This window comes from Acipenser ruthenus, chromosome 1 (assembly GCF_902713425.1).
Source record: "Acipenser ruthenus chromosome 1, fAciRut3.2 maternal haplotype, whole genome shotgun sequence".
Lineage (NCBI taxonomy): Eukaryota > Metazoa > Chordata > Actinopteri > Acipenseriformes > Acipenseridae > Acipenser > Acipenser ruthenus.
In genome coordinates, this window is record NC_081189.1 from 115360420 (window position 1) to 115374042 (window position 13623).

The 13623-nt window shown below is 38.6% G+C and overlaps 1 protein-coding gene across 2 annotated transcripts in view; it reads right to left on the minus strand.

Annotated features, from left to right (window-relative positions):
• Nucleotides 1-13623, minus strand: part of ccdc142 (coiled-coil domain containing 142) — a 59640-nt gene that overhangs the window by 28449 nt on the left and 17568 nt on the right. Inside the window, exons 8-9 of one of the 2 annotated variants that reach the window (XM_059034368.1) lie at nucleotides 6937-7109; nucleotides 4488-5090 (exon numbers count right to left, since the gene is read on the minus strand). In XM_059034368.1, coding sequence (XP_058890351.1) covers nucleotides 4794-5090; nucleotides 6937-7109 — 470 coding nt within the window. In that variant the 3' untranslated portion in view covers nucleotides 4488-4793. Of the gene's footprint in view, nucleotides 1-4487; nucleotides 5091-6936; nucleotides 7110-13623 lie in introns of those variants that run through there. The other variant, XM_034034541.3, reaches the window with a different exon arrangement.

A 13623-nucleotide genomic window follows, 5' to 3' on the forward strand; every position in this document is an offset into this window, starting at 1 on the left:
CTTTTATTTACTACCACCATGTTCAATTAATGTCAAATTATTCAGTCTTAGCTGATCCATTTTTTACATGATTCAATGTTTGAATTAGCACCAGTTTTGAAAATGAGCATTGGCCACAGCGTTAGTTACTGGCAGTTTCAAATACAAAATGGGAAGTGCAAACTGCAGACTTGTCATAATAGCAAATTATCTGGAAATGTGTTGTCCTTACAAATATGTACGTGTATAATAGATTTATAATAAATACAGTGCCGTGAAAAAGTATTTGCCCCGTCTGATTTACTGCATTTTTGTACATTTTTCACATTGTATTTGGTCAGTTTTTTTGTGGGTTGTAGTAGTATATAGAGGGAGTCTGAGAGAAAAATGACACCAAAGTTTGGTGTGCAAGGTAATCAAACATGCAATCTTCAGGTGTGAAAAAGTTATTGCCCCCCATCCTCCCACCCCACCCCCATGTAAAAAATAAACTAAATATTGAGGGAAATACATTTTAGGGAGCACTGTATTATACCTGCATTGTTTAAAGTTTGTGACACAAATAGTTGCAGTGATATAAGCAATTCATTTTGCTGCTGCGGCAGAAGTGGAAACATGAGCTACTGACAAACTATTCTTTAAAGCCTTCAAACTTGTAAGTTGGAATGGAGGTAGCAATGATGGCCATTGTGAAAACTTTGCAGAAGGTTTGACAAGGCACATGGAATATCTTAATCAGCTTCAAACTTTGTCAGGTATAAACACTTTACGTAAAAGCCTAGAGGCCAATCCACATCTGGTAACTGCATGTGTTAAGAGCTTGTGTCTGGGACAGTACAGCCAGAATTAACCTAATAATGATTTGAACTTTAAATCATGCCAGGGTTCAAATATCCTTCCTCCCACATACTGTAAACATCCTCTGTTCAAAGCTAAAGAATAATTTAAAGCTGTGACCCCATATGCAGTAGGCTGCAATTACATCCTGGCATATTTAATTGTATTTTTATTTTTTTGTCTTGTTTCCGAATTTTGATGTGCCTGTTTTTTATTATCATTCAACTTACTAAATATCAATCAAATATATACAATGCTAAAATTAAAGGGATCATATTAGTGACTAATGATCACAACATTAGGATTAGGATGACAAATCACACTGGAGGCATGCAATAGGATATCATGACCCCTTTACAGAAGTAAATATCTTCAGGGCCAATTTAAACGTAAACAGAGGACAGTTCAACTTAGGTTAAAGATTTTCTTACCATGCAGTCTCCAGAGATAGGCAACACTGTAAGTCAATTTCACTTAGCATTTTAATCATTTTTTCTACTTAGAAAAATAAACTGGTAATGTTGCAAAACAGTTTATTGATTCAAAGGCCCCGGTGTACACCTTTGTTTAATTTTTTGCAAGACTGGAGTAAACACTTACTGAATCTGGCCCATTGTGTTTATATTTAGCAAGTTTACACAGAAACAGGAATCCCCACAATTCAAGTGCACAGTTTAAGGAAATCTCAATGTTTTATGAAGCTCAACAGAGAGGTGGAGCTACTATGACACAATGTATGTGCAGAAGACTCCATTGATACTGCAAACGTTAACTAACTAACTAAATACATACATACATACATACATACATACATACATACATACATACATACATAAATAAAAAAAAATAGAATAGAGAAGTTTCCATGATGTCCCAAAAAATCTTTGCAGATATGGACAGGCAAATGTAATTTGCATGTGCACAGAAGAATGCGTGAATGGGGAAGACTACATCTTAAGAACACCATTGGTTAGTGTTAGACATTAGCTATTGAGCATTATTTTCTTCTATTGGTTATTACCCCTTTAAATGAGGCACAGGATTTGTGGGTCACTTGGCATCTCTGCTCAAATTGAGCACCGATCACATGGCTGGGGCGCCAAGTGAAACTAGCTCTGGGATAGAGTCACTTTCCCATGTATGTGTATCCACTTAAGAAAAGAATCACCACAGCGGGTGCTAAATGACTTCTCCCAATAATTCTGCAGTCTCAGCTGTTAGACAGAGACTTTGGAGCGTGAGAATTGAAAGCTGACACAGCTGAAGGTGCTCCAGAAGAACAGTATGTATTAAGACAGCAGTTCCCAAACCTTTGATTGTCACATACCCCCTTCCAGACCTATCAACTGTCTGCATACCCTTAGCATACAGGTTTATATTTTAATGTTATTTTTAATACATGATTTCATAAAACCTAAACAATATAATACATACAACATAAAATTACTATAATAATATAATTAGGTCTCCTGATTTTTGGTTTTAACTGACGAAACACCCAATACAAAAAATAAATAAATCCGTGTGTAGCCAATAAACACCAGAAAAACACTGGAAATGGTTACTCAATTCATGCTGATGTCACCAGTTTTCCATTAAAAAAAAATAAATAAATAAATAAATAAATAAATAAATAAATAAATACCTTTCCCAGTGCAGCTGGGCAATGCCCCTCCTTCCTGACTTGTATCTATCATTGATTCACTCTGAATACTTTAAACCCACCCCAACTACTGAGTGGCAGCATATTCCTACATTTCTATTGGAGACTCCGCTTGCGAGATTTAAAATGAGATTACAATCAGGAATGGAGGCTTGTTCATTGAATTTAAAGCTGCATTAGTTAAGATACGGAGGATTTAAAACAGAATTGCAAATTGTGGCGAAATGTAAAAAGAATGCCTACACACAATAAACCGAGAAGAATGTGCCGATGACCATCAGGATTTAGCTGTTTAAGACAGAAAAGCAAAAGGTACAACTTAAGTGTGCAAGTACTGTCGAGTTACAATACATGTTTTGAAAGAAAAAACGTCCAACCACTTTGGAAAGTAACCGAAAACAATAATTTCATACAGTATATGAAAAGCGAAAGCCTCGGGGGGTGGGGGGGGGGGGGGGGGGACCCAGCACCGCACTGCCTCTCTTTGTTTCTGAAACTGACTAGCGTCACGTGCCATTTCACGCCAGAAATTAAAAGGAATTCACAATGCGTTTTAAAGCTTTGTCTGAGTATGGCAATTCTTATGAAAATGCAAAAGAAAAAATAAAATAAAATAAAAATGTTCGCCATTATACAATTTGTCCCACGTACCCCCTGGACACGTCCTACAGTTTGGGAACCGCTGTATTAAGAGGACACATTTCATTAACAAAAACTGTTGTAAGAAAGACCTAGCCAAGTGCAAGCCACCCTAAAAAATATTGTTTGTCTGGACATGCTAGTGAGAGTATCAGGAAGAGTATAAGGGGTTATATATGCTGGCATCTGTCTTTCTTTATACAAGTCAAACTTTTATATTTTACCATATTTGCACATGTGGATACGGGTCATGGTGATCTACTAATGGCTTTCATTTTGAATTTACAGCCGTGACAGTGGATAAATATAATAAATCTGTGTGATTATCACAAAAATTAATTAGCAGTACTGCAAATAAAATAACAATAAATATGATAAGTAAACTTTTTATGCGTTTATAAGACACTGTAAATTCAAAGTTTAGTAACCCCTTAACCACTGGAATTGTCAGATTGAATACATTTCATTTTTTTTTTTTTTTTATTCCAGGCAGACAACTATATCAAAAAGGGTTAAGGGCTTATTACAAGTAATCAGACATTGTTTTGTATTTAAAAGCCAGGCTGCTTAATGGAGTGAACAAGTCTCTAAAGCAACAATTTAACGTTTACTAAACTGATAGCAAATAAAGCTACCAAAAAGCCATAGCTGTCAGCAGCCTGATTCTAATCAAAGACAGCTCCCCACTGCTTTCAGATAAAAATGATATAGCTATACTTTAAGACAGCCAAACTTATAAAATCAGGAAGGTCAGAAGAACCATGAAAATGTACAGATCTATTCAAATACATCACCTGCGTTATAATTCTCCTGGTCTTGTTGCATATTTCAGAGACCGCTTATATTCACTTGCAAGTTACAGGAGATCATTTTTGGTAGACCAACAATGTGCATGTTTGCCTTTAAGGATACTTTTATTTTTATACTCGCAATGCAATTTTGAAAAGAGGGTCTTGGTATCTGCTAAGGTTTAGCACATGCCAGTACCTCAACCACTTCATAACCAAGAAATAATTGTAGCTGTAAACTGTAATAACTTGGTACGGATATCTCAGTGACTTAACCTCATCCTAAAAAAAGTTTCTGGTTCAAAACAAAATCCTGATTTGTAGGTAGAAACTCATATTGATACCTGGCACGGGCAGTTAAGTGTACCTCCTGTCAGGATGTACAGTCGCAGACAAAGTTATTGGCACCCTACGCTTATAATACCATAATTCAAGGTAACAGAGTAAGGACAAGTATTTAGTAAACTTTAACCACTTTTTAATAAAACAAAAAGTAAAACACATAATTTCTAATCATTTAACAAATAATCTTATATATATATATATATATATATATATATATATATATATATATATATACACACAGCTCTGGAAAAAATTAAGAGACCACTGCAAAATTATCAGTTTCTCTGGTTTTACTGTTTATAGGTATGTGTTTGGGTAAAATGAACATTTTTGTTTTATTCTATAAACTACTGACAACATTTCTTCCAAATTCCAAATAAAAATATTGTCATTTAGAGCATTTATTTGCAGAAAATGACAACTGGTCAAAATAACAAAAAAGATGCAGTGTTGTCAGACCTCGAATAATGCAAAGAAAATAAGTTCATATTCATTTTTAAACAACACAATACTAATGTTTTAACTTAGGAAGAGTTCAGAAATCAATATTTGGTGGAATAACCCCGATTTTCAAGCACAGCTTTCATGCGTCTTGGCATGCTCTCCACCAGTCTTTCACATTGATGTTGGGTGACTTTATGCCACCCCTGGCGCAAAAATTCAAGCAGCTCGGCTTTGTTTGATGGCTTGTGACCATCCATCTTCCTCTTGATCACATTCCAGAGGTTTTCAATGGGGTTCAGGTCTGGAGATTGGGCTGGCCATGACAGGGTCTTGATCTGGTGGTCCTCCATCCACACCTTGATTGACCTGGCTGTGTGGCATGGAGCATTGTCCTGCTGGAAAAACCAATCCTCAGAGTTGGGGAACATTGTCAGAGCAGAAGGAAGCAAGTTTTCTTCCAGGACAACCTTGTACTTGGCTTGATTCATGCCAAAGCTGCCCGATTCCAGCCTTGCTGAAGCACCCCCAGATCATCACCGATCCTCCACCACATTTCACAGTGGGTGCGAGACACTGTGGCTTGTAGGCCTCTCCAGGTCTCCGTCTAACCATTAGACGACCAGGTGTTGGGCAAAGCTGAAAATTGGACTCATCTGGGGGTGCTTCAGCAAGGCTGGAATCAGGCAGATTTGTCTTTGTGAAGGACGCATGAATGAATACTGCATCTTTTTTGTCATTTTCTGCAAATAAATGCTCTAAATGACAATATTTTTATTTGGAATTTGGGAGAAATGTTGTCAGTAGTTTATAGAATAAAACAAAAATGTTCATTTTACCCAAACACATACCTAGAAACAGTAAAACCAGAGAAACTGATAATTTTGCAGTGGTCTCTTAATTTTTTCCAGAGCTCTATATATATATATATATATATATATATATATATATATATATATATATATATATATATATATATATATATATATAAATAATTAAAGTATGGTTCATAAGAAAAGTATTGGCATTCATTAAAAGTTGGGTCTACGTGCATATACAACTCTTCCGTGTTCAGGTGCTTTTGTACAGTTCCGTACACGATCATGCCTGATGCTTCTAAATCTTTAAGTCCTCCGCTGTTAATCTTGGATTTTGTTTTTGCCGCTCTACTTGTCATTTTGTTTGGATGTCCACTTTTCAATAGTTTCAGGTGAATTTGTTTTGTAGTACTTCTTGATTATTGCTCTGATTGTGGATTCTGGCATTCCAGATTTCTTTGATATTGTTCTGTAGTCATTTACTTTGTTGCAGTTTGCTATGAGTGCTTCTCTCAAACCTGAATCCAACTCCTTTGTCTTGACCATGATCTGCTGTGTTGCCAAAACATTCTTCTTCAACAGATGATTCTGGCTATTGACTTTATAATGCAGCTTAGTTACCATGTAATGGTTTTCAATCAAAATGATATATTTTTTTAATTAGTTTTATTACACTGTTTACAGACTTTTAATGTAAAGATGCCAATACTCTTGTCATGAGCACATTTTTATAAATATTGTTTGTTAAACTACCAGAAATGGTGTATTTTGTTCAATAAATGCATGTATTTAACATGTTTTCTTGAATTATCTTATATTAAGTGTAGGTGCCAATACTTTTGTCTGTGACTAGATTCCTCACACATTTATACCACTCTGTCTTCGTAAGCAAGACCAACTATGAGTCATGCTGTGTTTTACAGCCATTATAGACACTCCCCAAAATCCCTCCTCAGCTAGTAACTGTTAGAGGGCTTTTATAAAGAGAGACCAATTACAAAACATTAATTTCTTTTCAAGCCATTGCAACGATTTGTGATTATTTTTAACGTCTATGTGTTACAGGGGTCATTTCTTTCAAACTCCACATTTCATACCAGTTACCCCTTCATAATTGACAACCAGAAGTGCAAATTGGAGCCAAGTGTTCAGTCCACACCCTATACAGTAGCCTACTACTACAGTAGGGACAGGGTCTTGGGACCCACAGTCCTCAGGAGTAGCAGTGGAACAAATAGGGTGTCATACAGAAGAGTTCAGCAGAGCACAGCAATGTTTTTAGTTTTGTGCATTATTAATTTAAAAATGTTTTACCAGGATACGCCTTTTGAGAGGATGCCACCTCAATTACAACACTTATTCTGGTACCACTTCTAAGGATTCAGTTAATTGCCATCAAGCAGTAAAAGTGAAATTATTTGCTCACCTTCAGATCTCCTTGTGTTACTAAGAGGAACTGATTAAGTGACCAGGATGAAAGATACTGGTATGCCTTTGTCATCACCCAGTAAGAGGAGGAATGCACAGTGGAAGCACAGCAGCTCAGCAATGTGAGGTTGAGAGACGTGAATGCAGGTTTACTTTCCACAATGCAATTACCTGTCAAAAGACACCATAAATAATACTTTTAAAATAGCAAATACCCCAAGCTTATGCTGAAGACATTTTAGCAAACTTATAAAAGGGAAAACATTAAGTATTTAACAACAAATTATACAATAAAAACCTAAACATTACTTTTCTTTTGCAGATATTAGTTTGCCTGAATAATTTATAAATGTATATATGCTACAGAAAAACAAAATAGGAATAATTAGGAAAATACACACGTTTCTCATATTCAGATACTACAGCAGTGGTTTATATTGACTATTCTTGAATCTAAGTCCTCAAAAGAACCAGAGTCAGAAAATCACATTTACAAAAAAAAGAAAGTAAAAAATAAATAAAATGCAGTGTCAACGGAATAAACAAAACAACATTTAACTTGAATTGCTATTTGGCATCCTTTGTTTTGTAGTTAATTCACTGGGGTAAAGAAAGGCCTACACAACATATTCCTTACTCCTGGGATATATTTTTATTTTAACATGTTACATATTGTAATGTCTTGATACTTACTTTTGTTACTTTTTCAAAACAAACAAATATCCTAACGAATATTTAAATTATGAACGAATATCTGAACATGAAAATCCTGTTTGTCCCAGCATTAATATTATATAAGCAATAAGGCATGACAGGGTGTGTGATATACTCTAATATCACCACGCCCCGGGTGTGTTGCACGCAACGAGGCGAAGGTACGGCAGGAATTGTCGAGATGTTTTTATAAATACTCTGCACCACACAGATCACACAGCTATGCAGGCGTGGCAGGAGATGCAAGCGACCGAAGGAGTACAGACACAGACCAGGGGCAGCGGCAACAAAACAATCATTTAACCACAAAAGGCTCTTTTATGAGCCACCCAAATCTTTTGTAAAAAAGCTGAAAGTTTTAATATATTTTTTTAAAAAACTATGCATTTTCAGAATGGGATAGGGAAACACTGTAGTTCTGGCAGTTCAGGAGAAGGGGCAGAGCGATCAGAATCAATAACCAGTGCTTGGAGCTCGCTTACCCTTCTTGTCGATGTCACTGCCATCAAGAATGCCGTTTTCCATGTCAGATACTTCATGTCACAAGTTGCCATGGGCTCAAATGGTGTTCCTAAGTTTTATTAAGTACTAGACTGAGGCTCCATTGTGGAATAAGACCTTTACTCGTTTTAGATGGTTCACTCCCTTAATAAATCTGGTAACTAACGGATGGGTGCCCACCTGGTGATTATCCCAGCCAGGTAAAATGCTGGAGATTGCAGCAACATGTACCTTCATAGAGGACAGGGAGAGACCCTTATGGAATAAGTGGCTGAGGTAAGATAGAAATTCCGAGATGGGAATGTTTGAATGGTGCAAGGATTTTGATTTGCACCTGGAAACAAACTCCCTCCATTTACCTGCATAGGTTTGAAAGGTGGATGGTTTTCTTGAAGCGAGTAAAATGTTTACAACTTGTTCAGATAGCTCGCTATCCCTCAATTGTTGCCGTTCAATCTCCACGCAGCAAGTTGAAAAAGTGCTGGATTGTGGTGTCTCCCCGTTCTGAGATAACAGGTCAGGGTTTAGTGGAAAGTGCATGGGTCTTGTCTCTGTTAGTTGTAGAATCTCCGAGAACCAATACCTCTTGGGCCAGTAGGAGGCTACTAATGAGGCTGGCTCTGTCTCTTCTTACCTTCCTGAGTACCTCTGAGATTAGAGGTAAGGGCGGGTAAGCATACATCAGGTCGTTTGACCATGAAATGGACAGACAGTCTGTTGCTATTGCTGCCTCCTGGTGAACACGGGAGCAAAAGAGTGGCAGCTGGGTATTTTCTGCTGTTGCAAACAGGTCTATTTTTGAGTGTCTTAGTTCGTTGAATACCCACTCTAGGATGTCTGGTCGAATCCTCCATTCGTGGGGTGCCATTACCCTGCTGAGTAGGTCTGCCACGCCGTTGTCGAGTCCTGGTAAATAAGTTGCCATTATAAAGATGTCCTGTGTTCTGCACCAGTTCCAGATGTTCATGGCTAGAGTGCATAGGTCCAATGATCTTGTGCCTCCTGATGGTTTATGTACTTTACTGCTGTGGTGGTGTCTGTGAGGACCAGTACTGTTTTTTGTTTCAATATTGGGGTGAAGTGCTTTAGTGCCAGGGAGATTGCTAAGAGCTCCAAATAATTTATGTGGCGTGATTTCTGTTTTGCTGACCACGTGCCTTGGACCTGGGCGTCCGCTAGGTGCGCTTCCCACCCCAACAGGGAGGCGTCTGTATATAGACGGAGAGCAGGTGGATGTGGAGATAGCGGCATCCCCATGCATACCCGAGGTGAAAGCTGCCACCATCTGGCTTCTGTGGCTGCCCCTGGGGAGACCTTGATGCACTGGGAGTCTGGCAGGGTGTGGTTCCAAGAAGAAAGGAGGCACCTTTGCATATGTCTCATATGTAACGCTGCATCTCTTACTAGGAAGACGGATGCTGCCATGTGCCCCAGAAACTGCTGATAGGAATGTGCTGTTATTCTGGCTCCTATTTTGAAATGTTTTGCAATGCGTTGGATTGTAGCAGCTCTTTCCTCTGTGAGGTAAACTCTTCCTGAGATTGTATTGAACTGTGCTCCCAGGAATATTAGAGAGTGTGTTGGGGTGAGAGACGACTTCTCTTCGTTGACTAGTAAGCCCAAATCCTGAGTACCTTGTCTTTGCAGACCTGCTAACCTCTGCGCATTTTGAGTTTGTAATACACGGGTACGCTTTTATCAGAGATAATACGCAATAATACGTATTATTATTATTTGTTTATTTAGCAGACGCCTTTATCCAAGGCGACTTACAGAGACTAGGGTGTGTGATCTATGCATCAGCTGCAGAGTCACTTACAATTACGTCTCACCCGAAAGACGGAGCACAAGGAGGTTAAGTGACTTGCTCAGGGTCACACAATGAGTCAGTGGCTGAGGTGGGATTTGAACCGGGGACCTCCTGGTTATAAGGCTGTTTCTTTAACCACTGGACCACACTGCCTCCTAATCCATATTTCGCTCATTGTCTATGATGTTGCCTGTAGTTGGAGAAAGTGTTGCATCTAATTTCAGGGCCGGCCTTAGGGCAAGGCAAGCAAGATAGATTAACCAATCAGGTTTTGAGTTTAGTTACCTGATAGAATAACCAATCAGCTTTTGAGTTTAGTTGACGATCCAACCTCCGTTTAAAAAAACAAAACAAAAACAAAACAAACAAAAAAAAAAACACACCACTTATCGTGGGTTGACTGACAGAAATCCCTACCACCCAGTTTCTTTGTATAATCACCGACATTCTACTGTAGCCTATCAGGTTTTGTTGAGCTGACTAGCTTGTGTTTCAACTGCCAGTTTTGGACACACTGGAGGGAGTGTGAAGTACTGTGACTTGTGAGGAAATTATTTATTTCAAACTGGCTACGGTACCTTTGTTTTTTAATTCATGCATTAGTTATGCATTCATTTTTGTCTGGGTGAAAAAACCTTCTTGCGTTTAAAAAAAAAAAAATAAATAAAAAAAAAAAAAAAACAACGTGCTCGGTTTAGATAACTGCATCGCATGAAAAGAAAATTCAGCTGAATGAGGATTTTACGAGAATGGCGAGGGAGGAAGTACAAACATTTATTATAATATAGTACAATATTTAAGTTTAATATTCTGTTTTTGGCTCGTTGTCCCGTTTTTCACAAACGCCTGTTACCATACAGGGATGTCAATAAAATTCGATTTTATAAAAATGAACACAGCATTAACATTGTTAATGTGGTTAAGGTACGTAAGGCTTCTGTTTACTTTGCAAGTAGCGTACAAATATATTGTAGATAAATGCCGTTTCATTGTGCTTTAAACAAGTCATAAACAGCTGGTTTGTGCTTTTATATTGAAGTTCAGTAAGATCATTAATGTAGCATTATGGATTTTGTTAACGGTAAAGTATTTTTTTATGTAAGGACTGGGAATCACCGACCCGCATAAGTGTAATCCTGTTTAACTGTATAGCTAAATATTTATGAAAACAACGGCCATACAAGTAAGCGTGTTAAAGTGGGACTTAATACTACTACTACTAATAATAATAATAATAATAACGTAATATCAGAACTACCAATATATGCTTACTGATATTAACCTTTTATGAAGCGCTCACTACAAACGAATGGGTCCAGTCTTTTTAGGGTTTTTTTTCATTCTCTTTTAAAATCGCTGAAATCCATTTTACCCTCCTGTCTGGATCAGCAGGAATCCTTAGAAGGAAACTTTATATTTCTGTCCAGAACAAAAGATAAGAAAATTAAAAAATCGGGCATTACTGTAAAGTTACCGCGCTAGGCATTTTGGTCATCTTCCACAGTAATGCTGACTGTGAAAGAGTGTTCAGCTTGGTGACCAAAAACAAAACCCAACACAGAGCCAGCCTGAGCACAGACATGCTAAGATCACTGGTAACGCACAAAGTCATGATGTCGGCGAAGCAGCAAGTGTGTCACACACAAACCTTTAGTGACACCTTGCTCAGGAAAGCCAAGTCAGCCACCTATGAAGCTAAACATTCAAGATCTGAAAGTGCAGTTTGACCTGTTGGATTCCTTTCTGTTCCAAACAACTCACTTTGTGGATAGCTATTACACTTGGTGCTGACTCAGTGACTATTTACAAGTTTTTCCTTTTTTGAAAGTGTTTTGTTTCTCTGTTTTAGAAGCTTATACATTTCAATTTGTTATGTTTTAACAGTAAATAAAATACAAACATACTACAAAAATGTTCTGTACTTGAAATCATTTTCAGTTGGCATAAATTAAAAAGGTTTCATCTATACTAAGGTAAACAAAATTAAATTTATAATGAAACGATCATTGCTAATCTCATTATTTTTTTACTGAAAAATTCATAACTCAAAACTCAGAGTGTAGCATATACCCTAAAACAATTCTGGGGGGAAGCCACCCCGGACCCCCTGGGGGCTGTGGAGATCCCAAAAGGAAGCATTTTGAACTGGAATTGGCGGTTCTTGATGGAGAATCTGAGATATTTTCTGTATTCCTTGTGTATAGGAAGGTGGAAGCAGGCTTCTTTGAGATCTATAGAAAATAACCAATCCCCTGGTTGAACTGCCTTGATGATGATGGCTAGTGACACCATCTTGAATTTTTCTGAAAGAATAAAACTGTTCAGGTTCCTGAGGTCTAGAATAGGCCTGAATTTCCCGTTTTTCCCTGGGTCTGTGAAGATAAGGGGACCTCTTCTATGGCATGGGAATGCAGCATATTTCTTATTTCCTCTAGCGGGCAGATGCCCCTTGGCTACTCGACCAGTCTAAAACTGTCTGGATGATGCCTGTTGATGGTGGTAAAACCTGGAACGGAATCCTGTAACCCTGTTGAATAAGCCTCAGGACCCAGGGGTCTGATGCCATTTTTTCCCAGCTGATTAGAAAATGGGACACCCTTCCTCCCGTTGGCAGTGTATGGGGTTAGGGGGGTAGGGTTGGAAGGCTAAGAAAATGTCAGGAGGAGGTAGAGGGTCTACCTCCCTCTTTATAATAGACACGTCCTGGCCATGTTGAACGCGGCCCTGCCTGTTGAACCATGGTTGAGGTGGCTGGTTTCTGAATGACCTTTGTATATGGAAAAAAAACCCTGTTATCAATCCGCATTCTGCATGTGGAGGCAGAGTAATCTTTTTTTAAGAAATTATCAATTTTTTTTATCAGATCCATTCAAAGAAGCAGATCTAGAGGACATACCTGCAGTTAGTGTAGCCATGATGGTATCCAGTTTAGGCTGTTTGAAAAGGTGGTTTTTATGATCCACTGGCACCCTGTAGAATTTATCCACTCTGGGCAGGCATGGTGCAGAAGTAGCAGATCTTTGTCAAATAGCCTAAACAGGCCTCCAGACCGCCTCATGGAAGGGGAAGCCTTCAAAGGCTTTTTTATCCCTTGCATCCAAGATGCTAAGGAAGTCATCCTGATCTGCACAGATCTGGGTTTGTACCTTGAGAGAGGATGAAATCCTTCTCAGTACGGCATCTGCATCTGTGTATATGGGAAGGGTCCATCTGTGTACTCAAAAACATCCTCCTCGGGGGCAGAGTAAATGACATCATCATCTCCTAGTGTAGGGGCACCTGGAAAGTATTGCTTCTGTGTACTTCTGGGTGCAACGGTACCAGAACTTGCTGTATGAGCTACAGGTTGTAAAGGTTGAGTCTGCTTTGACTGCTCATATTCCTTTAGCAATTGAAAAAGAAGATCTTTAGGCAATGGTAGCTGTGAAGGGGATGATTGAGCCCTGGCTGCTGGAGCCTCCGTAATGGCGGTTGCTGATTTCGCCGATACGTCTCTCTCCCTGCTGCTGCGGGAGTGTGTAGATTTTCTCGTTCTTTTCCTGGGAGGAGAAAAACCTGGACCTCGTTGTTCTCTGGGGCTGTCTGCTCTTTTAGAAGTAGAGGGTGTAGAACAGGGGCTCCCGGCTCACCACGCATCAGCGACCCCTGTGGCTGATAGGG